Source organism: Pezoporus occidentalis, unplaced genomic scaffold (genome assembly GCF_034315485.1).
Source record: "Pezoporus occidentalis ecotype Australia unplaced genomic scaffold, CSIRO_AGI_Poc_V1 ctg100, whole genome shotgun sequence".
In the NCBI taxonomy this organism is placed as follows: Eukaryota; Metazoa; Chordata; class Aves; order Psittaciformes; family Psittacidae; genus Pezoporus; species Pezoporus occidentalis.
Window position 1 is genome coordinate 731,993 of NW_026912780.1, and position 23,786 is coordinate 755,778.

Sequence of the window (23,786 nt, forward strand, 5' to 3'; positions counted from 1 at the left end):
TGAGGCAAGGGACACCAGTGTTGACAGAAGTAGTAGCCAGGTTGAACTTTAGCTCGGGAACAGAGCTGAATGTTTTGGTTGGCCAAGGACTTTGTGAGCCTCATGCTCTGCCAGGGAGGAAGGGAAGCCAGGAGGAAGCAGAGACAGGACACCTGACCCAAAACTAGTCTAGCAAGCATTGGTGGTAGCAGTAGTGATCTGTGGTTACTAAACTGTTCTTATCTCAACCCGTGGGAGTTGCGATGCTAGAATAGTTAAACCACGACACCAGGTTGAATAAGGGGAATTGTTAAACTAGTCTAGCAAGCAGGAAATGCTAGAATAGTTAAATGGTGTACCTATGCTTAGGATCATTGTGGGACTTGCAAGCCTTCAAGTTCAGCATGCACAGTGTGGTAGATGTTAAAGTACAATTTGAAGAAAAGGATGATTACACATCAGGGAGGCAAAGGGTAAGTGGGATGTAATGAATTGCAGACTAAGCAGGGGTAGATGGTTACAAAGCCAGGCTAACCTGACAGGCTTTTAGATTAGCAAATTCCTTATCTTGACAAAGAGTATGTGGTAGGCTTTCTTTATCTGGACTTCAGATAAACAAAAATATCTGACGTGGTATTATAAGGGAAAATACTAAATAACTAAAGTGGAAAAGAAGTAGTTAGATAAGTGGTTGTAAGGAAGATATGGAGTTGACTCTGGAGGAATATCTACATGTAGTGTTAAAGAGGAAAGCGAAAGACTTTAGAGAGGTTGCTGCTGGAGCTCCAGAATTTTGTTTAATACTTTTATTAGTGACCTTTGCCGAAATACCAGCAAACTTCACCTGACAATTCCTAATGTCTTGTCTAATGTCTTGTAAAATACCACTGGCTTCAGCAGGACTGGGGAGTTTACCTGGGAACCCTGAGGAATAAAGAAGGAGGGGAAGAGAGAAGGCTAAATACTGAAGCAATAAGATGGAGGAAAAAAAGAGAAATTCTGTAATGAGCCATGGTTTAGGAAATGCAAGTAATCAGAATGTAAGAATGAGAAGAGAGCCAGAGACTGAGACTAGAGCTTTTATGTCTGAACATAGCTGTTGTACCTATTTGACTGGGATGGAGAGCGTGTTTCAGAAGAGTAGCCTTAATCTACCCACAGAAGCTCCCTAACTCCAGCCCTATTTAATAGCTGGTTAGTTGATGTTTAATTACCTCAAATTATAGCTTCAGAAAGCAATGTATAATTTTTTGCATTCCAAAATGTCCAGTAACCTGATGGAAAGACTCCCTTGCAGAGTGAAAGACATGATTTCATACTCAGTTATGCTGAGTTCAGCTTTCCCAGTTTCTAGGCAAAAGACTTACTCATTCAGCTACTGTGTCAATCTGCAGCTGCGACTGCCCCCAAACATTACTGTCCTCCTTTTTTGAAAGGAAAGACTTGTATTCCATTGATTTCGTTACTTTTAAACTAGTCTGGCTGACTGTCCAGGGCCTGGAGGAAAAAGTAAGACCTGGTTGGGAGATGCAGCTACTTAACTGCAAGGCTTCAATGGCAGCTCCAGAAGCTCCTTTTGAGTTTCTTTCCAGCCTGGTGTGCACGATGGCTCTTTACTTGCCCCACAGACCAGGTGGATCTCCTGCCTAACAGCATCTGAGGGGCTCTGTGCCTCTTCCTGCCCGAACAACAGAGGGTAAAATGAAGATGCTGAATCCCTTTTGGTACTCGTGCAGCTCACCTGCTCATGTATGAGGCTGTCAGGTGGAACAGCATTGCCCTCTCTGAGGTCTCACAGTATCACAAGCTGCTCCAAGTAATCCCTCTCTCATTCAGTAGAGCTGTGCAATGTACTGGACATGATGGTTTGTCTGCAGCTCGTTTCCACTAAATGTGACAGGCATCAGGGGGAAGCTGGAGATTAAAATTGCACCGCTGGGTACCTGACCTTGCCATTTCTGGGTTTTCCTAAGGCTGAGTTTTGGAAGAGCAGGTAGAGAAAAAAAGCATTTTCTGAACATGTGTTTGATAGTACTGGCTACCTTAACTGTGTTTTAGTGAGACTTCTGCACTGACAACGGAGCATGATGCCATTTCTGTTTGGTATTAATGAAAGCACTGGAGGCTAGTGTGAGAATTCTTTCTCACAAAAATCTCCTTCTCGGAGAATCTCCATTAAGAGCAGATTTGTCTCCTTGTATGTAAATATTGAATTTTCACAGGATTCGAAACCTCAGTCCCTTTTCTGAGACGTTTTCCTTGTTGTCCAACAGAATATCAAGAATTAACTGTGAAGTAGTTACAGTGAGAAACAGAACATTGAATATTAACTTGGCAGGTTTATTTTTAAATTGGCTGCCTGAAAAGCTACTTATGCCGTTCCTATCTGGAATCGCACCCAGTATTACCCATCTTTTCTGCAAATAGTAATCCAAGAATTTTCTTTATCCTGTGATCTTGGAGGCAGACCTAAAACACAGCAGACAAAATGGTTTATGCTTGGAACAAAGAACAGTGCTACGAGAGCTGGAGACCTGCAGTCGGGTGGTTCACTCTCAGATGTGGAAGCTGGCCAAATTTCCCCAGTGGCCTGGCCTTTCTGCCACGGTTCCATGTCAGCGACCGAGCCCAACAAGTGTCAGGACAAATTCAAATAGTAGAATTGATTGCCGGGAATGATTTATGCATGTCTGCCTCTCCTCGGGTGGGGAAGGTTTGTTTAAATTTTGCCCTGCCATTTTGAACTGGCTTCAGACATTTGTCAATTTATTGGAAGTCTGCTTTTCAGCTGCAGTTCTTCTCAGTAATAACTTTATGCTATGACATTTTACTTGACTGGCTTGTAAAACCAGCTTACCATGAAAGTTTAAAGGAACCTGGCTTTCTTGAGGAATGTATCTACTACTGAAAACTACTCTCAAGACCTACAAGGTGTGGATTTTGAAACAGGAGCCTATTTGATTCTAAATTTAAGGGGAAAGATGTTTTTCTCAAAAGGGACCTGCAACAATCATCTAGTCCAACTACCAGGTTGGACCAGGGCACATCACTGATTCACACTGAACCTGCTGTAAGCCAGCACCCCCAGTTCCCTCTCTGCAGGGCTGTTTTCCAGCCATATCCTCTCCCAGTTTATATTTGTACCCAGTGTAGAAATGTTTTGTCACAGTTTCTTGCCTCCCACGGAAGAAGGTTGCAGAAGTTGGTGTAAATAAATGCTACAAGGCAGAAGTAATGGTAATATGGCAAATAGGGCACCTTATTCTGTCTGTGAGTTTTAATTAAGTTCAGTTGAGAACTGTTACCTTTCAGTATTGTTGATTTTGGTGAAACGACTTCATTTGCTCTGGAACTTTATTTTTTCAAACACTGTGTGGTTTTTAAAGTTTATAAAAAGCTTTTCTAGATAGCAAGCTGTTACTCAACTATTCTTTTATAAGCACTTCTATCTCCCTTCATAAAATGACCCTGTGTATGTAATCTGTATATTGCCAGCAGGAGTTTATGTGCACCTAACACTTCCTTTCGATATATAATGTAAAAAATCAAGTGCCTTATTTCTTCTTACACTGATATCCACCTTTTCCTTTTATGAAATGCCATGTCTATTTAAAAAAAAAAAAAAAAGAAAAATCTATTTTTAAAAAGGACTTTTTATTCCTGACACAAAAGGAAGATGACATGGCCCTTGTCTCAACATCCCACAGTGTTCCATGGCTGGAGTATTTTCATTGTCTAGACCATGAACTTTATTTTCAAGCATGTCTGTTTTAATTCATGAGCCCTTATAATTCATTGTCTAAATTCTCAGCACAGATGTATAATCATTATTTTTACTGCAGCAATGTCTCGAAGTCCCTGCTTACTTTGGGGCTCAGTGGTGCCCCACAATTGAAAGCAAGAACTAACCACAGGTATCCAAAGGCCACTTTTTTCCCCTTTGAATAGTAAAAACAGAGATTCTTCAAAATCTGCTTGGATTTCAGTTGTATTTATAGTATTGCAATACAGTGGTACAAGCCTGATTCATGCAGCATATTCAGTGGCCAGTTGACTGCACAGCCTTGGCTACCAGCAGCGTGTAAGCTCCCTGCCATATTTTTCATCCATTTGGTCCTTAATAGCCTTGCTGTGCCTTGGAGAGCTGGAACAGGAGCCCTGACAGTCTTGCTGTACACCCAGAATTGCCTGGGAAAAGAAAACTGATGAGCATTGTGTGGTCTTCATCGGTAACCACCTTTTGCTGATTTTTAGAGAATCCATTGCAGAGATGAGCCAGCTATTTCATTCTCTTATGAAGCCACTGTGGAGGAGCTTCATGTGTAGACTTCATGTAGGTGAAGGTTCCCTTTGCAGGTGGTGTATACTAAAGCTGCACAGGAGTGACTGATGATAATGCTGCAGAGACCAGACCTGAGGAAATAAAGGAAGTCAAAGGAGAAAGATGAGGGGAGCCAAAGAGGCAAATGGAATAAAACAAGAAGGAAGTGGTGAGGGAAGGCAGAGGTACAGAGAGAGTAAGGAGAGACATGAAAGAAGGAAGCACAGACACAGAAACAGTGGAAGAGAAATAGCATCTGTAATTTATTTTCAGCCAGGAAGGAGCTGCAGCTCTTACTACTGAAGACATAAGTGTACACAGCCATGGTGCTGTATAAATAAGACATAATTAAGCAGGTCCTGATATTCACTTACCATTATCCTTTAGCTTTTTTACTGCTAAGAAGCAATGCAGCAATTAAACTTTATAAACAAACATCTTCAAATATCTGTGTCAATGCAGTAAGCCATCACTTCGTAGAAAACATAAAGTAATCCTACACGATTCAATAGCGTTTAAAGGAGGATTGAAATAGGAGAGAGGGGAGTAAAAGAGAAGAAACACACAAATATGTTTCATTAGATCCCTTTCTATGCATCTATATGTAGTTTCCTTTGTGTGTAACTAAATGTGTGCAAGCACACTATTGATAATATTACCTGCTCTCTTGACATTCAAATAAGAACTATTGCTAAGCTTTACCACAAGCTACTGGGAACTTCCTGGTACAAAAGCATCTGATGGACTTTTGAATGGCAGGTAAGGCTGCATTGCTTGCTTCATTTTATCATATCAGTGAATTCACGTTTTCTTCTTCTTTGAAAAAGAGCTGCAGGAAGTTGCCATATGCCGTGTTCCAGAGGCAGGATGAAGTTAAACTTCATTGTAATCTGTTGCTGTGTCAGTCCCCACAGCTGAGTGAATCTAAACACATGTGGGCTTGTCAAAAGTATTTTTTAAACGTTTCGTCCTATAAAAATTGGAAGGAATTTTTGCACGTACTACTGTGCCAAAAAAAAGTTGCCAATATGCTTCTTCTGGAGTAAAGCCATGAAAATCAATGGAGAACAACAATGTCAAATTAGTGTCGAGGCAGCATGAGAGAAGAATGGAAAAATAATGAAAGGGAACCTCCAAGTTTTATTTTAAGAGAGGAGGAGCCTTTTCTATTCCTTTAAGATAAAAACTGAACCAGATACGCAGGAAGAAATGCATGTTAAAGTAGAGCAAGTCTGTTGTATGTTCATTAAAGAAAAGCAAGCACAGGTGCTTTTTTGAAGCACCCTAACCTTAGCACCCCAGCAGGGCATTGGGTTGGTCTACGTGTGTGGCAGCACCTGGGACTTGGCCAAGGTTTTGGTCAGGCTTGGGAGCAGGCTCAGCGCTCTGATGTTGGGTATAACATTGCTGCTGTTTTGCTGTGTGGAATGCTGGCACATGGAGCACTCTCTTGGCCAAGGCAAAACTGTTTACCAGAGAGACTGGAAGCAATGTGCTGTCAGCTGCTCTTCTCTGCAGTTTGTAAGAGCCAGCCCAGTGTGCTGGTGCTTGCTGGTGGACATGCTGGCAGAGAAGTGCTGCCTTGCTGGGGTGAGGATTGCTGTGACCGGGGAAGCTGGCTCTCTGGGAGAGCTCTATCTCCTGCTGTGCTACCTTAAATTGAGGTTAAAAATAAAAAATAAAATCTGCCTCGTGCTTAACTGCATGCCTTAAATGGGGAATTTTAATAATATGCCAACAGCAGCAGTTTGGAGTGTCTTACTGTGGAAAAGGTCACTGTGCCCATAAGTTATCCTAGCATTTGATCAGTGGACTCCTTTCCAAAGACTTTAAGTCTCATTATTCACTGCATATAAAGTCACTTGAGATATAAAAAGTCTTTTTATAGTAATGAAAGAACTCCCACAATTAGCCAGAAGGCAGCCATCTATCTTTTTAAACTCCTCAGTTCAGAGGAGACCAGGAGTTTCAGGCGTCTGAAGGTGGATGAATTGTTATGACAGTGATAAGTGTAACAATCATGTGGTGATGCTAGCCATGGCTGAGTTCATGGAAGGCTGGGGGGGTAGAGGTGAAAGAGATATTTTTTTTGTTAGTGAAATGTAGAATGTGATTCTCTGAAAAGGAAAAAAAGCAACTACATGTTATTTACAGAGCCCTGAAATGTGCTATTCAGCCTCTTCCATTATTCTTTGGGAATTGCAGATGATTAAAGAATGTCATTAATTTGATTTCCTAAAACTTGTAGTAGCAGCTGCCTTTTGAAGTGCCTCTTCCCTGGGAAAAATGTATACCCTGGAAGATGAATTGCAGAGTGAGCTTGTGGTAGAGCAGAGACACCATGAAGTTCACAGGAGAACACAGCATTCAGTGCAGGGGCTTAGAGATAAAAATGATTTGTTCTGAGCACACACCGTGGCCCTTGATTATATTTTTCCCCACCATCAAGGGATTGCTGTATGTGGTAGATCTTGTGAGACATTTATAACCTCCTATCCACAAATATAAAAAGTTTGCAATGATTAATGTAATAATTGATGGTCTAATTGTATCAAGAAGTAACTCAACATTTTTTATGCATGCCACAGCGAGTTTGGTCTTTATTGCCCTCAGGCAGACTTCTAATATCATTAGAAAAATTGTTTGTCAATATGAAAACAATTTGCATAGTAAACACACTCCAGCCTTGTTACACCACCATCTGGGTTAGCTGAGCATTTGTGTTGGTACCAGGAGGTGCTGCTGAAGGCAGACCTCATGAGTGTTCACACTGTCCAGCTGTCACCATGGGAGGATGACAAGTGCAAGCATTCACATCCCATGGGTAGGGGACAGATTCATTGAGAGGGCAGCGGGAGGTCTTCATGGAGAAGGGTTCAGGAAAGGAAGGATGGAGGATGCTGGAATCAGCAGGAATGAGAGAAAGGAGACCTCTGGGGAACAAAAAAGGGTTCTGCACTTAAAGAAGAGGGAGACCAGAGGTAGCAAAGCGAGGGCAAGGAGAATGAGACTAGGAATATCAACTGGAAGGAGATGCAAGAAAGATAACTCTAGCAACTAGTAACAGGTCTGCTGGGCAGATTGAGGGAGTCAGAAAAGGACTGCTCACAAATACATGTCTACTAGCACCTGTCTCTGGGCAGCTCACTATGAAACTAGTGCAATGATTCTTAAATTTAATTTGATGTTTTCATTTCATTCGGAAACCAAGAGAATTACAGATAGCACAAACCATGAGAAGTGCAGATAATAGTATGTTCTCTTTCAAAACTCAAGTGAATCTTTTCTGAGCTGTTGCTGTTTGTTCTGAGCTGTGCTTTCTGAGCTGACCTTTCTGAGTTGTTCTGATGTTGAAAAACAACATTAGCACCAAAGGACTTGAAAGGATTTATAGGAGATATAAATTGGTCTAACACATAGTGAGGAAGAGGTGGAAGGAGCATTCTCCAGTTACACAGACTGTCAAGACTCGTGAGGTGCAGGATTTCAGGTCGTATTTTGGCCATATATTGGAACTGCTAACTCAGCAGTGCTTTTAAACTTGTTGGAGCAGGCATAGTTATCCTGAAGGTGTGAGCATCCTGAGGTGTAGCATCCAAGTCAGGTTTTTTTGAAATATGTCTGAGGGCCTAGATTCACAAAGAGACTTTAGGAATGGAAATGTCAAGGTGTCTCCCAGGGTGGACTTTTCCATACACTGCTAGAGGAGATTGAAATGATCAAAGGCATTAGCGGTGAATGATGATTGTGCCTAACCACAGCTGGAAGCATATTATAGGTAAGCTTCCAAAGCACCATCCTTTTTCTATACTCAATGCCTTAAATGCAATTAAGCAGTCAATAAATTTGGAATTTAAAATCCCAAGCCTCCTCTTAAAGGTGGTGTTGCCCATTCAGTATTGTTGAAACAGCTACACAAACCCTGCTCACTAGTTTACTGTAATTTACTGCAGTTGTGATGAGAACTACATTCCCTGTACATCTACCTGGGGCACTTTCTCCAATCCAGTTTAAAAATCTGTTGAATTCCCTAGGATAGCTTGTTAGACAATACTTTCAGGCAGCGTCCAGCTCTTTGCAGGGGTCTTTTGAGGACGTGTGATGTCCTTCACAGAGAGGTGTTGCAGCTGTCAGACCTGCCCGCAGATGCATAGATTGAGATGAACAATTCGGACAAAATGAAGCATCGTCTTGAGGTCACTTGAAAGAAGAGTTCATTTTTTTCCACAGCTGCTGTTTTGGTAATTAAAATTGCCAAGAAGTCACTGGGTTATCTCTCTCTGGAAGGAAGCTTTGTGGGCTAGAAACAGGTATATTTCTGTTTTCCTACTTTTTGTAACATTTCTTTTGTCTCGCTTAGATTAAAACTTAACCATAGGCTTTTCAGCCCCAGTAGATTTCTGCTAAATACTGGGAAATGCACAGAAGGCTGCAAGTACTGAACATTGCCTATTCAGTACTGTTGAACCAGCTACACGAACTATCCAACAGGATAAACTTCAGCTCTGCAGGTAATGGAGACGTAATTCTCATTACAAGCCTGTGGTTCATATCTGAGGGAAGCAGCCAGACCCTGCATGTTCAGCAGCTTGTGTTAACTTTTAGGAGGGATGACAAGATTTCGCAGTCAGGGCAGCAAAGGATCAATTAGGAACAAGTGTCACTTAATTCTTCTGGCTAAGGAAGAGGAAGTGTCATTAACCAGCATAATAAAAGTTGTCCTTTTACTGAACTTCCGTGAACCCTGACTGAGATAGTGATATTGGGTAATGGCTGAATTAGCTACCTTTCAGATTAACTTGCTGAAGAAATGCAGCTTAGTACTGAACTGTAACCTAAAAGTCAGCATGTCAACTGTCCTTTCTGTAGATGAGCTATCACATTTGCGTTAACAGAAGAGTTGCAGTGTCCTCTGCAGCACGCATGTCACTGGTAGCTCACATGTCCTGTGCCCTGCTGTCCTGCCTCGGCAGCATCACAGCAGGTGGCCCTCAGCAGTGGAAGTTTTGTAGAGCCTATATGTGCTAGAAGCTGTAAGTCTGAGAGGAAGGTGGTTTTGGTTTTGTTCTTTTTCTGTGTCTTGCAGTTAGGGAGGGCTCAAATTCCCATCCTAAAGAAGGACTGGTCAAACTAAGGGAGAGTGTTTGATCCTTTCTGCCAGTTTGCTATCCAGGGATGTACCCAGGTTGTTGTAGCCTGGATGCATCGAGGGCGAAGTATTGGAGGTGAGGAGACTGCTGTGATGAGAGCACATTTAGCACCTGTCAGGTCAGAGACATCTTTTGCATGGGTGTTGAAATCTCCTAGGACAGCGAGCCTTGTGTGAACTCTGTCATCATGTCAAACAGCATCTCTTGTCATTTTGCTAGGAAACCATTATGTCTGGACACCTCTGCTCTAGCAGAACCCTCTGGTCTCTCTGGTTATTCTTTCCTTTGTCTTTGCTGATTAAATGAAGGGTCTCCAAGGATTTTACTTCAGCAGATCTGATCTTATATTGCAACTTGTGTATGCTGGGTTTTTGCTGAGGATAGATTATCTCATGATCTGCTAATGTGACACCATTTGTGATGGTTGCATTCACATGACATCTTTTTTCCATTTTTCCCCCTTTTTCTTTTTTCCTCTTATTATGGAGAAATCAAAGACTATAGGAGAAATTCTGGGCAATGTTAGAAGGAATTATCAAGAACAAAAATGTGTTAGAAGACAAGTCTATTTCATTCAGTCACAGGCACTTAACACTTAAATCCTGGAAGCAGTCTTCTCAAAGAACTGATTTTTCTTTTCTTTTTGGTAGAATCCATAGGATAACCTAACAACCATTCACCTGCTTTTTTCTTTTTCACAGTCACTGTTTTGTTGTTTAGTCCTGTCCCTTTTTCCTTCTCTTCTGCCCACCTCTGCATCAGTGGGAATAAGCCCAGTGGTGCTGGCATTAGAAGTGGCAGTTGGCCAATGTCATTTGATTTGTGCATGAAAGACAAATTTGTTTGCTGGTTTATTTTCTGATAATGATGAGGGTTCGCATGTGGTTGGGTTTAGAACAGGAATCCAAAGGGAGTAGCCAAAACCCAGGCAGTGGCCACCAGTCACTCTGGGGGAGACATTGACAAGTAGCCCAGACTTTGCAGTGTGTCCAAAAGCAGGGGAAGAGTGTTCATTAAAGAGAAGCTTAATCAAACAGGGCAGGAGGATGGCTTACATGAGAGAAGATATATTCTTTACTTAACATTCACAACTTGCTTGTGGATTAATTAGCCCATCTGCTACAACAAATGTATTCCCATGTCTTTGTGTTGACTGTTAAAAGTGACTGATTTCTCTATCCACTTAAAATAGTACCCTGGATTCCACTGAAAGTAACCTTTCAGAGGCAAGAAATTTATTTAATCATCCACTAAGAACCTGTAAGTGGCTTGCTGTAAATAAGTGCTCAGCTGTCTATGGCTCCCAGGATAACTATACGTGAGTGTAAAGTTGGGGGATGATGCAGGAGGCAGAAAGCCCTTAAAAAGCTATGTGAAGTGAGCCTCTAACCCCATCTGTAGTATTGGCTTTAGGTTTTAAAATAAATTCTCTCTTCTGAGACCCAAAGTGGGCAGGACAGCTGCCAGCATAGAGTAATTCAGCTATAGATTTTCTTTTGAGAAAGGTGGCATTCATGAATTAGGTGACCTTTATGCAGATTGCCAAAATGTGTTGATGAACTTCAAGTGACAATTTAAACAAGTATTGGGTTTCCAAAGTGCTTGTATTTCATCAGAAGCCAACATAAAGGATGGAATGTTTTTAAAGTCTTCAAATTAAATAGACGTTTAGATGAAAACAGAGGGCAGCCATAGGTTCCCAGGATAAATAACAATTTGTAACTTTTGTGATTTTTCACACTCATGTGATTTTTAAATATTATAGTTCTTTGGAAGTACAATTTGCATGTAAATGGCATGGTTGTGAATTTATGTCTATTTCCTCAGAAAAAGTGGTAAGTATTGACAGATGTGAGTAAATAGAGCTTCTGGTTTTCAAAAAAAATCTCATAATATATTTGGTATGCTATCCTAATGTATTTTTGCCTTGCTGATGTGGATCTCTGATTAAATGGTCAGCTTGTGCCAAAACCAATGTGGTTCAGCTGGGATAGAGAAGGGAAAAAATTGATACAGTGCTATGTGTTATTTATTCCCAAGCATTTGCTTTTAGAAGAAACACCTTACAGTTATACAAAACTTATCTGAAGTGTTAAAAGGGTTTGGTAAGTAATTTTCCTGTTCCTAGGGCCTTAGGAATGAGAGGCCTTATAGGATTCTTTTGTTATAAAAACTGCAGAAACTGTGGAAAATTGTGTCCTTGATAGGATCTCAGAAGCAAGAATGAAGCAAGGGCTGAACTGAAAACTAACTAGAAGATCCAGGCTGGAGGCTTTATCTCTTAATTGCCTCCATTATACGGGGCTAAGTTTAAACACCCTAGCAGTATAACTTGTGCTATTTGGGGAAGGTGTGCAGAAGCTCAGTCCTTGGAGAAATTTGATTTATTTTCTTATAACATAAATTGTTCTTTGACTGCTCTGTCCCTTCCTCTTCTACACCACTGATATTTTCCCATGGAACTTAAATTGACGTAACCCAAGGTTATAATTTGATGGATGATTATTTAAATGATTAAATTTTAACATGAAGTCTTCACATTTTTGGCTTCAGTCATTAGAGAAACTATAATATGCATTAAACTTAGATGACCAAGATAGCTGCTATTCATATTACTTGATCACAGTGTAGGCTACAGTAGTACGGAACTTCTGGTGGTCCCAGGCATTCAGCACAGGGAATTTCGAGCTTTTTTATGTATAGAAACCTGTTCACATAATTTCTAGACTTCTCATCACCACAGATGATTAAACCCTCATCAGGGTTTGCTAGAAAGATCAGCTGACCTTTGTATTGGTAGCTATGCCATGGTGTGGCTGTTTTGCATGTCCTCGTTAGTAACATAGCCATGAAAACACTGCTGCTTTGGATGCTGTGTGAGAGAAAAGCTGGTTCTACCTTGTACTCAAGCGTGTACTCTGGGAAAGTATTGAGTTGATATAGACATGTAATTAATGGTCAACAGTATCATAGCCATCCGCATACACAGACAGAACTCTGGTTACATATGTTGCTTCAAATATGACATTTTTGATTGCAAATACTTCTGACTAGCTTAAAAATGTTACTGAAGGTGTCTGAAAAGCAATTTTGAGTTTGCTGGTGTTGTTCATACGTTTTCCCTTTATGACAAGAAATTTCCAAGAATTTCTTGAACGTAAGAGTGATGTGGCACAGAAATTTTGGGTTCAACCGGTTTTGGAGAAAAGTCAGCTATGGTGTCTGTCCCATTTCTGGGGAGGGTTTAGATTTTGTTCATTACACAGAAATTTCATGACTTCATTTTCTATACAACAAAGTTAATTTGGGCATGAACTTGCAGTAGAATCCTACTTATGATTTGCTGCCAGAGTAGAGATTTTCCAAGGGATATAAATTTGAGTCAGGTTTTGGTACCCTTCAGCTACTCACAGTCCTTACTAGAAAACCCTGCCCTTATACCCCAGCACAGGGTCATCTCATCCTCACAGTAGCTCACAACAGTTAGGACTTGTGCTGCAGTCAACAGCAGTCCCATTACTTTGGAAACAGCAGAATAGTATTTTTGTTGCCTGTGTCCACAAGCTTAGCTACTGACTGCCATAGCACTTGCATTTTGTAGTGGGCTCAATTTTGCCCTAAACATGAGAATTCATATGAACTTACCTTAGGGCCTGATCTCGTCTGGTTTGCCTTGCTGCTTTGCCTGTACCAGAGAGAAACTTCACCACAGCCTTTCAGTTTTGCAAAGCTATGCTGCATTTCCACCATGATTTTCTCTGGTTTATTTGTCTATTCATAGCAAATTGTTTCTTCAGTTTGTTTGATTTAGATTTCTCAGCAGCTGACTGTGTTAGTCAAATCTTCCTATCTTTGGTCTTAATGACTGTATAATGGCCACAGCAGATAAGTGACAAAACATTGAAAATTGGCCTTGTTTCTTTCTAGACATCAGCGACATGTTTATTGACATCTGCATTAATAACAATGCTGCGCCAGAAATCCTCTAAAACAGTTACATGGCACAGAAAATGCTGAAATTGAAAATTAAAGGCACCCCTCTGCTTTTATTTGTATTTTCTGAAGTGAATAAAATAGCATGAGAGAAGTAATTTCCAGTGACCTTTATAAATACTGTCATTTCTTTGCTGTGTTCATATTCTATTGGGACCGTTATGGAAGAGTTCAAACTATTTTTAATTTCTAGTAAAGGTTAAAGAATTTCTTTCACCTCCCAGCTTTATCTTCCCTCTTTCATGGATGCCAAAGTACAGGCCAGTCAGCATGTGGCTTGATGCGGTATACAAATCGTTCATCTCCCTATATTTTACACCCATATTATTATACTGTCTTTTCTTCTGTGAGTAACCTTTGGTGTATTTTTGTTTTTCTCTAGGTCAATGGGAAGGACCTCTCCAAGGCCACTCATGAAGAGGCAGTGGAAGCTTTTCGCAATGCCAAGGAGCCAATTGTCGTTCAGGTTTTACGACGAGCCCCAGTCAGCAAAGCTCATGGTAGCGCTCAGGACGTTCGGCTTGTGGATGCCAGCACTCAGACTGACATCACTTTTGAGCACATTATGGCTCTGGCCAAACTAAGGCCTTCCACACCACCAGTTCCTGATATCTGCCCTTTTCTACTCTCAGACAGGTATGGTTTATCTTCTGCTGTTTGCCTGAAGGATTGGGGCGTTGCAGGGGTAGGCTTGTACCCTTCTCTTGAGAAAGCATCAGGAGCACTTTAAATAATTTCTAAATGTTGATAATCACTGTCCTAGTCAGGCTTCAGTGACAGTTTACCTAAACTCTGTTCATGGATTAGAGCTACAGGAAGGAATTTTGTTTACTTTGTGTTCATATGTTTGATCATCCAAACAGCTAAGCCCTAGTCAAGAAGGAAAACACTTCTGTGTTCCAAAATACCGAAAAGGCTTCATCAGGTTTAGAAAGAGCTGTCTTGTTGCTTTCTGTTCTTCCAAATTTCTTACTAAAAAAATCAGAGAAACAAATTATTTAATTTAAAGGTCCCCTTATCTAAAAGCAAAACAACTAAAAAAATACAGAGATCAAAAGCACCATTTCACCTGTCGTACAGCAAATGGTATGAATTATATTATCCCTCAGTTGAGTTCCTTGAAACTGAATTGAATGCAAACACCAACAGGTGGTGCTTATACAGAAATAGGGTGTAGGCTTTTTCCTCCTTGGACTCTACCTCACAAGCAGCATCTAGTGGTTGACCCTTGCTCTCTGTCTGTAGTCAGCAAAACTGTGATAGCCCTAGAGCTTTTCCACTGATTTTCTGGCATGCCGTGCATCTCATGCATCTCTGCAGAACTGATGCTAATGGAGAACATCCCACTTTTGACTTTGATGTAGCTCCATTTCTAGAAGTTCTGGGAAAATTTGGTAGATTGTCTCAGAGAGGACTTGTCAGCCAAATGGTGGATTGAGTTTACCACTTAACTGCTGCCCTGCTAGGAGCGTGATACATGTATACTTTTGAGCTGTTACTGGTATTACTAAACTCTGTGCTACTGTGATTGAAGTTCCGATATCCTCGGCATAGGGAAGATTTTCCTGCCTGTACTAAGATAAATGCACACTGGGTGCTGCATGGTTGGGATCCAGCCTTCGTTCTAAATCTGTATCTAAGTGCACATTGTAAAGATTTTATTCTTTGTGCTCTAAGCCCATTTAAAAGTGCAGTTTACTGATATTTTTAAGTGTGCATCTACTCAAATGCACTTCACCACCCAGTTATCACATTAACAGAATAGGATAATGTGAGTTGGTTTATGATAGTTCTTTAGAAATTTGTGATCCTGGTGTGGTTGTAGAGTGTGGATGTTCAAGACTTTATAATCAGATAATTAGTGAGTTGCCCTTGGCCATGACACAGCACATGAATCTGGAGTTAGGTACCTTTATGAGCATAAGGAATCCCATATTGTCATAATTAAGTAGTTTGGCCCAAACAGACCCTTAAATCTGACAAAAGAAAAGCCCAGCAAAATTAACTCAGCTGGAGTATCAGCCTTTGGAAAGAAAACAACCTGTGCTGCTGCTTCATATTGTTTCTTTCAGGCTGTCAGGCCACTCTGAGTAGCATTCCAGAGATGAGAAAACTACAGAGAAGTGGGGGTTTCTTATAACTCTTTAATTTAAAAAAAAAAAACTATTGTCTCATCTATTGTTGTTGTAATGCTTTGTTCCACATAGCTGCCATTCTCTTCACCCAGTGGAGCATGAATTTTATGAAGGTAATGAGTATCTTTCCAGCCTGCCTGCTGATGCAGATAGAGCAGAGGACTTTGAGTATGAGGTAAGATCACTGGCACACTGCAGCCTTTATTTCTGTTATTATAGATATGATATTTGCACAGCTGACAGCAGGCTCCTCTGAGAAAAATGAGAGTGGGAATTCTTCTTAAAAAATCGGCACCAAAGGCTATTTTATTTCATACCTGTGTAATGTCACAGGCTTTACTGGGGTTAGGCTACACACGTGAAATGTGAAAGCAGAATTCTGCAGTGGGTGGCTACGCAAAAGTCCAGGGGGCTTATTAAACATATTCCCTCTCTGTGCAGTGGAGACTGTAACTCAGATGCTTTGCTTTTGCAGTTTTAACACTCTAAAGCAAGCCTTTCCAAAATTAAAATTGAAACTGGAAGCTTAATTGCTTTTTTTCCCCCTAATTTTAAGAATCAGTTAACCTTATGTCTCATGCCTTACAGATCAGTCTTCCAGTTATTCTGGTCTGTACTTCAGTGTTTGTAAGATCAGGCAACAACTTTGAAAATTAATACAGTTTTTATCACTTGCTCTTTGATATTTGTCATTTTATGTATTGCAATTACAGGAAACTGTGCTCTGTATCACAAGTGTGCCTTTGCTGTTAAAGTACTGTACTCTCCAATGACAAGGGTGGATGTGTTTCAGAGTTACTGGAAAATCATTGTGTGAGGCTTCCCAAAGTTTTAACATGATTGGTGATGTTGCTCTTCATTAGATTTTCATTTCAATCTCTAAATAGTCTTCTTGTCTGCCATTCATTAGCTTTTCATACTTTGTCACCCAGTAACAAAACGTTTGTAGGGTCAGGCATAGAAGCAGATGGTTATTTTTAGTATTAAATAGTGCTGAGTCTTTGCATAAGTTCAAGTTACTGTATTTTAAATTAGCGATTATAAATAATTAAATATCTTTAATACAAGATTTTAAATATCCTATCATCTTGTTTGCTCTCCCTTAAGGAACCTTCTTAAAGGTTTCATATAACTGGTTGACATTTGGAAACGAAATTAATGGCAAAAGCTTTGGCAAATATGCCGTGTGTTCACTTCTGTCGTGTCTTTAGCGGCTAAAATGCTCTATTGCAAGTTCAGCTTATTGTTCTTTTCTTCTGACAGCCTGAGGACTATGAAGCTCTTCCCCCAGGAAGGCGAAAAATCAAATAATATCTGCTTAGGGAATCTCAATCAGAACAAGGAAACTTTTATTTGAACTCCTCAAAAAATCATTGCTAGGGATTAGTGAAATCATTATTTCTTCCCAGTTGGGCTTTGGTATGGTATCTCACAGCACAAAGGTCTCAGAGCTTAAATTCTGGTTTAACTCTCCATGTGTAATATAATATTAAATTTCTCTGTCAAGTGTGTTTATGTTACTTCTTCCTTAAATGTAACAGGGACTATTTTTCTAGTAATTGTTAAATAAATTAGTATGGTAAGCATCTAGGGAAAATATCTTTCAAAGCGGTTAGATTATATAATTTTCACCATTTAATCAGAATATCAGGACATACTCAAATACTAACAGTTTTAAAGAGTCTACCTGGTGGAATCAGGTCCTCTTTATGAACATTATTAATCCATAATAATAGTTGGCATAAGTATTGTGACAATGGCAAATACTTGGGCAGGTTCTCAGTTGCCTGTAATCTCTGCTAATCACACCATCGTAGCCATTAATTTTCTGTCGACTGTGGTTCAGTTGCCCAAGGCAAATTCACTGAGTGACTGAAATAAAGTGTTTCATGTGAAATTTATATAGGGAGGGAACTGTTTGGTTTTCTTTGAGAAGCAGCTTTCTACTAAATACGAAGGTTTTGAAGGAGACACAAACACATCTTGGATGCTCTAACTAGTAGATCTCTAGACATGAAAGACATTCCCAAAATTTAAGCCTGTGTAGTAATACTATGATTTAGGTTACTCACTGGTTTTATTATCTGTTATTTCAGGTCCTTATAAGATATTATTAAGCTCCCTTGCTGTAGCTAGGGAGCTGGAAAAATTGATAGCATTGTCCCCAGAGATAGATATCTGCATTAAAAAAATAGTCTCATAAAGGACAGAGTCAAAAGGGATTTATCATCTGATGTTGCCAATCCAGGTGAGAAACAGCAGGACAGTGAGTGGAGCAGAGGCTATGGTCCAATGTCAGGGTCTCTACCACAGTATTGACTTAGTGGTCACCCTGCTGTGACCACTCAGTCCCACCCTTACCCTTGTGTTTTCTGACCCCTCAGTTATGCCAGCGTTTCCTTTTGTGAATCAGATGTGAGAAGTAATCCAATATTAAAAAAAAAACCAAACCCACAAACAAACAGATTTTTAGAAGGGTTGTTTTTAACCTAGCCCATCTGCTGATCTAGTTTCCAGTAGAGCTCCACAAATTGCTGTGCTGGTGGCAGCAGCATCAGGGAAGGAAAAATGTTCGAGTACTTGGGAAGACAGCAACTTATAAAATCAGCATTATCCATCAACCATCTAAGGGTGCAAGTAGCAAGAAGAGAGGGTACAGAAGCTCTGCTCATGGCGCTCTGCAGGCTGCAGGCTGGATGTTAGAAGCACAGCGCATTCTCTCTCTCCCACCATCTGAGTTCTCCTGTGTTAGGAGAAACAGGCTTGTTGTTATTACTATGTCTTCTGTAGAAGGAAAATTGTATCAGTGCTCCATGATTTTATCATTGTTTTTTCCTTCACAACAATTTTCTGCTGTGAACTTAACTAATCACACACAGCAAAAAACCTACCTGGTGTCAGAAGCACGGTGCAGTTGCATTCCCGTTGCTCTGTACAGCTTACAGGTCTCCATGGCAAACTTAATAATTTTTTTAGTGGATCCAAAGCCAAATGTGAGGATTTCAGAAAAGAATTGAAAGAAGATAGTGAGTACAAAAGGAACTAGGCCAACACCTCATTATTTCCTAGAAATTGTTTGTAAGTGCATGAGTTCTGAGACACATATGTGAAATACTCAGCCAAATGAAGTAAGGAAATCAGATGGCTAGCAACTGAGGTGCTATAAACAAGAATGTTTTCCAAGAAAGGGAATGTCCTGGAAAGCTTTGATCAGCTTGGAACTTGCTTACAGGTATACTGTGGTGTTTAAGTACCTGAGTTATCATCTATGTGTAGGAGGATCACATATGATAGCCAGCACTGGGGATGTGGACTTACACTTGCCAGTGGATTTGGTAGGCTTAGACACTTACAAGACTCTTCCATTCCATTTTTAAGCTAGAAAAACCCAGTGGGTTCCTCTCAGATTGTCACAGTGCAATGAACTCAAGTATGAGCCAATTGTCTTGGAAGAATGAACTCCCTGGGAGGCTCATTAGGCTCCATACAGTACCATACTGTAAACAAATGGCTGGGAACATGACGAAGCTGGAGGGTTGCTGATAGCCAACTTGAGCATCCTTATGTTGCTGCTGCAGAACTTGTCTAAAAGGAATCCGAATTGTTGGTAGATATTAGGACAGTGGAGCTAGCATCAGTCAGTGTTGGCAGAAAGAGATCAAAAGATTTGCAATTCTGGCATAGCCAGATACCCATGAGGACTTTTAAGATAAAGCAGGAATTGACCAATTTGTTAATGCTCAGTTGGACTTGCAGTCAATATCACTGAAAGAAAGCCAAAGATATTCAGGGAAACCCCACACAATCTGGCTGTGAGTGGCTGTTGTGCTGCTGGAATTGCATCATGTGATGTTAGAGTATACCTCACACCCTCTGTTACCAATGAGGTGAAAGGGATAAAAGTATTACAGCCAGTAAATCTCTGTTAAACATGGCTTTAAAATTTGCCCTTGTAAGAACAACAGAGGATATTGGTGCTAGAGAAGAGTAAATAAGCTAATGGGCATGCATTTCTTTAACAGTATTTCTGATTCTACTATCCAGGAGAAAGAAACATCATATACTTGGTTTGGAACATTGGCAGTAATACAGAAATTAATGTCACTTAAATGGTGGAATAGTGAAAAAAATAGGTAAAAAAAAAAACCTGAAGGATATTGTAAAGGCAAAGCTGGACAAAAGAAAGTGTCATTGATGTCTGGTGTTATTCAGTCTGAGGAGACTGCCTTTCAATAAGAGTGGCAGAAGAAAATCAGATGTTACAAGCAGGCGCCAGCAGGTAGTGTTGTTCAGTCAACAGGTCCTTATCCAAGGGCAGAGACCTTCGTACTGTCTGTGTACTGAAATAGCTTTTGAGCAAAAGCAAAACAGGAAGTTTTCTGCTGTGAGAGCCAACATCTCTACAGAATTACAGCTTTTAAAATCTCCTATGTCTGAGACAGGAAAAGATTCTTATTTCTACCTGAATGCTTCTTACAAACAGCAAAAGTAGACATGCTTGAGAAGGAATAGCAGTGGGCTGAGGTAACTGTTTTTGCATATATGAGGAAGAGTAGGCTGAAGTTTGCTCTCAGAATTGAGGGAAGGGTTTTGGAGGGATGTTGGGTGTTAGTTGATGTGGATGTGCTATGAAGACCAGCATAATTGTCTAAAAGACTTACCATCTCTGATTGTTCTCATTTTTAGGCACAGGCACAAATGACTGCACCAGTACCATAACATAGCTTGCAGGAGCCTGGAAAACCACATCAACCATACCAGGATTAACATTTTCAGAGTGAAAAAGGCAGAATGGCAGCCATTGCATTAGCCTGCTTGTGTCTGATGACTCGAGTTTTAATGCGTGCAAATGCCAATGTTGACAAATTAAGTCATTAAGCAATATTAAGCAGTATTAAGACCAGTACCCAGAAGAAATTGCTAAGGGTTGAGTTGACCCTATATGAAATTACAAGGTTCTCTGATGCTCTCACTTAAGGTGTTAGAAACCACTGAGTTTCTTATTTTATGTTTTCACTCAGGACGTTAATGCATGTCACTAGATCAACAGACAACCACATGAGGCATGCGCAGGTGAAATCTCTGTGGTCGGTTTTTATGAAGCCTTTTGCGTCCAGACAGTGAAAGGATCAGAGGTCCTGCAGGAAACAGCAGCCACAAAAGAGCATAGTATTTTGAGAAAAAGCTGTGTGAAAAGGCGTTTTTCCCACCCGATGCCTCTGTGAAACTTGGAGCATAAGTTAGAAACTACACACATGCTGTTTTGATTCCTCCTGTGCTCTGGAAAACAGGACTTAGAAGGTTCAGAAGAAACAGAAATTAGAAGATTCATATGAAAGTTACTTTACTCCATCAGCAGTATCTCCTCTAAAGTGGAGCGACCCATAGTGTTCTCAGGGTTAGTTAACACCTCAGGGCAAAACTGAATATTTGTAAGTTCATGCTCTGCTTTGTAGATCCAAGGGAGAGATTTTCAGACGGAATAGGGAAAAAAATGTGTGTGTGTGCGTGCTGAATGTAAGTGCTAATTTATGGGTTTGCACAGCCGTTCATTTAAATGTTTTGTTAAGTATTTGCACTCATAAATCTGTTAACTGTAAATGTAGATTAGTCCTTTAAGTTTGCCACTAACCTCATCCATACTCACTGAAATTGCAAAGGTTTCCTATTGACCTGAGCATTTCTGGATCAGATGCTGTTGGCTGTTTTCACAAATGACTAAAAATTGTCTTTGAAGAGTGAAAAGCTAAAAAACCTTGGGAATTGGTCATGAGTAAGGTTTTGTGTAGACTTCACTGAACGCTTAAAACTCCCATAGGTGTGAATTTTACCCTGTTCTCTTCCTTTCTCTTACGTGTCTGAGCATTGCAGCAGGTACAGTGCAGTGGTAATGCATTCATTTATTCTTGCAGTAACACTCATCCCATCATGATGGGGGAAGGTGTTTGAGACACAAATTCACATTTCCCATTTCTGTGATGTTAGGCTTTTGAAGTTACTGATTTTATTGGTATTTTTCCCTTAAAGAAAAAGAAGAAGCAGATTTGTTCAGTTTAGCAGCCTGAGTGAGGCTGTTTATCTGAGTAAAGTTACTTGAACACATAAGCATTTGTGGGTTGAGGCCCTCGTGGGCCACTAAAGCATGGTCTCTGCTGACTTTGTGAAAGACCCACCACTGCTGCGATAGGCCTACAGAGACCTGCCTGCCCTGCAAATTCATATAAAAGGCCCTTTCAACACTTGGATTATTTAACCACTAAACCAAACGGATCTGTCTATCTTGTAAATACATATTTAGGGCCTTTTTAACATGAGGATTACTGAGCTGATAGCCTGTAACAGCTCCCTCCAGAGCTGTGATAGCCTGCAAACACCCCTGTGTGAGCATTACAGGCACTTGCCACAGTGCAATTGGAGCTCCCGCTTCAATTGCTAACACCTGAATAAACAGTTTTTATGGAAACAGCTTCTGTGCACACATTGCCAGTATTTCCTATCTCTGCAGTCAGGCTCTTTTGTTTTGTCACCCAATGAGTGTTTCTCTACAACGAAGCTGACCCAGAAGCTGGATGTGTAACCACCAAAATGGAAAACATTTCTTAGATGGCAGTTTTCTAGAAATTCCTTACATGTACTATGGAATTTCTCTGCATAGCTATTTAATTAATGGTTTTCATTTAATAGCATAAATGGGTGAGAGAGAGAGAGAGAGAAACCTTGTTTGAGCAGGGATCATCCAAACCAAATTCCAGCCACGTTCAGGTTGGATGACAGGGGTAGGACCACTATGATACCTCTGTGATTTGCTGTCAGATTGTACTTGTTTCTTCTGTATTTCCTGCCAAAATTGGATTCGTTTTTCCCTGAACTTTTTAAAACTTGGGATGAATCACGAAGAAAAAGCCTTTAGCAAATAAAAGGAAGGTTTTTAATTCAGCAGCCACCAGATGTAATTTAAAAGAGAAGGCTTCGGGAAATAAGGACTGTAATAGAGACATGGGTGTTGCATTGTCGGAGAGCTGAAATGGTGGACATTGTGTCTTCCCATTGTCATCAGAATTGACTGGTGTGGTAAGGGGGACATGAAAAGGCTTGTTGGCAAGTGTATGTAGATTTCCAGAGGAAAGGCAGATATTTCTCACCACTTGCCCTATCTTATGCAGCTGCTGTTATGGTGAAGGGACTGATCTGACAGCTCAGAGTGAGCTGAGGTAGACTGGGGACTTCATGTATTATGTTTATTTTCTGACTATCAGTCCATAATTGCCTAGCAATTATGGCTGAATCGTGGATGCTGCATGGTATAGAGACATTTCACTGACACCATTATACTGATCTCCTGTGTCAATTCTTAGTATTATATAGCATCTGCTGTTAAGAAGTATCTTGAAGGAAGGGAACAAGTACGTGTGTTCCTGTGATCTGTGCTAGGAAAGACCTGGTTTGTGAGGTCTGTGTTGTGGGGGTTTTTCCATTCCTACCTGTTGTATTATCCATATCCAAAGGAAAAAAAATGGTCTATATTATAATGCTATTAATTGCAAAGTATGTGGGAACGTTTCCTGGACAAGCAGATTATTAGGGTTCTTTCAGTTGCACCTGAGAAAACACAATGGTGATCAGGTTCTAAAACCCTTCCTCGAGACTTTTTTTCCTTTTATCTCAGATGGAGTTCTGAGCTGTTAACACCTGGCCTGTGATCCAGCTGACTGTCACTATGGACTAAGAATGGGAAAGGTCACGGTTAAAATGGAGAAGTGTCACTGAAATATTTTTTTGCTGTAATTCTTTGGATAACACTGTGAAAGAAGACTCTTCAGGCATGCAGTTGGTGCACTACAGCACAAGATTATGTATTTCACTGGCAATTTTATTTATAAAATGCCTGGGGGTTTAAGTCAGCATAATTTACACATAGACAACAATAAATATGTAATTTCTCCCTAACTGTGGCCATTGCATGCTGCAAATGAGCAAAGGAGTGGCAAAAGGAGCAGTCTTTCCTTTTATGTTTTCATCTGTCTTTTAAGAATTGAAGTCACTTTTCAAGTATAAGTTAATTAAACTTAACACCATTCCACTGAGGTTCTTCAGTCTTACTATGTCCTGTATTGCTACAGGAATTCACAAGGAGGTGAACTAAGGACAGGCTTATTGAAAGACTTGCCAAGTCAGTCAGTAACAGAACTGGCAGTAAAACCCAGGAGC

General features: G+C 40.4%; 1 protein-coding gene across 2 annotated transcripts in view; it reads left to right on the forward strand.

Moving 5' to 3' along the window:
* The window catches only part of PDZRN4 (PDZ domain containing ring finger 4), a 247,638-nt gene that overhangs the window by 190,044 nt on the left and 33,808 nt on the right, over positions 1-23,786 (forward strand). For both annotated transcript variants that reach the window (XM_062612315.1, XM_062612320.1), the window contains 2 exons: positions 13,826-14,079; positions 15,651-15,753. In XM_062612315.1, the coding sequence (XP_062468299.1) occupies positions 13,826-14,079; positions 15,651-15,753 (357 nt within the window). The remainder of the gene's footprint in view (positions 1-13,825; positions 14,080-15,650; positions 15,754-23,786) is intronic.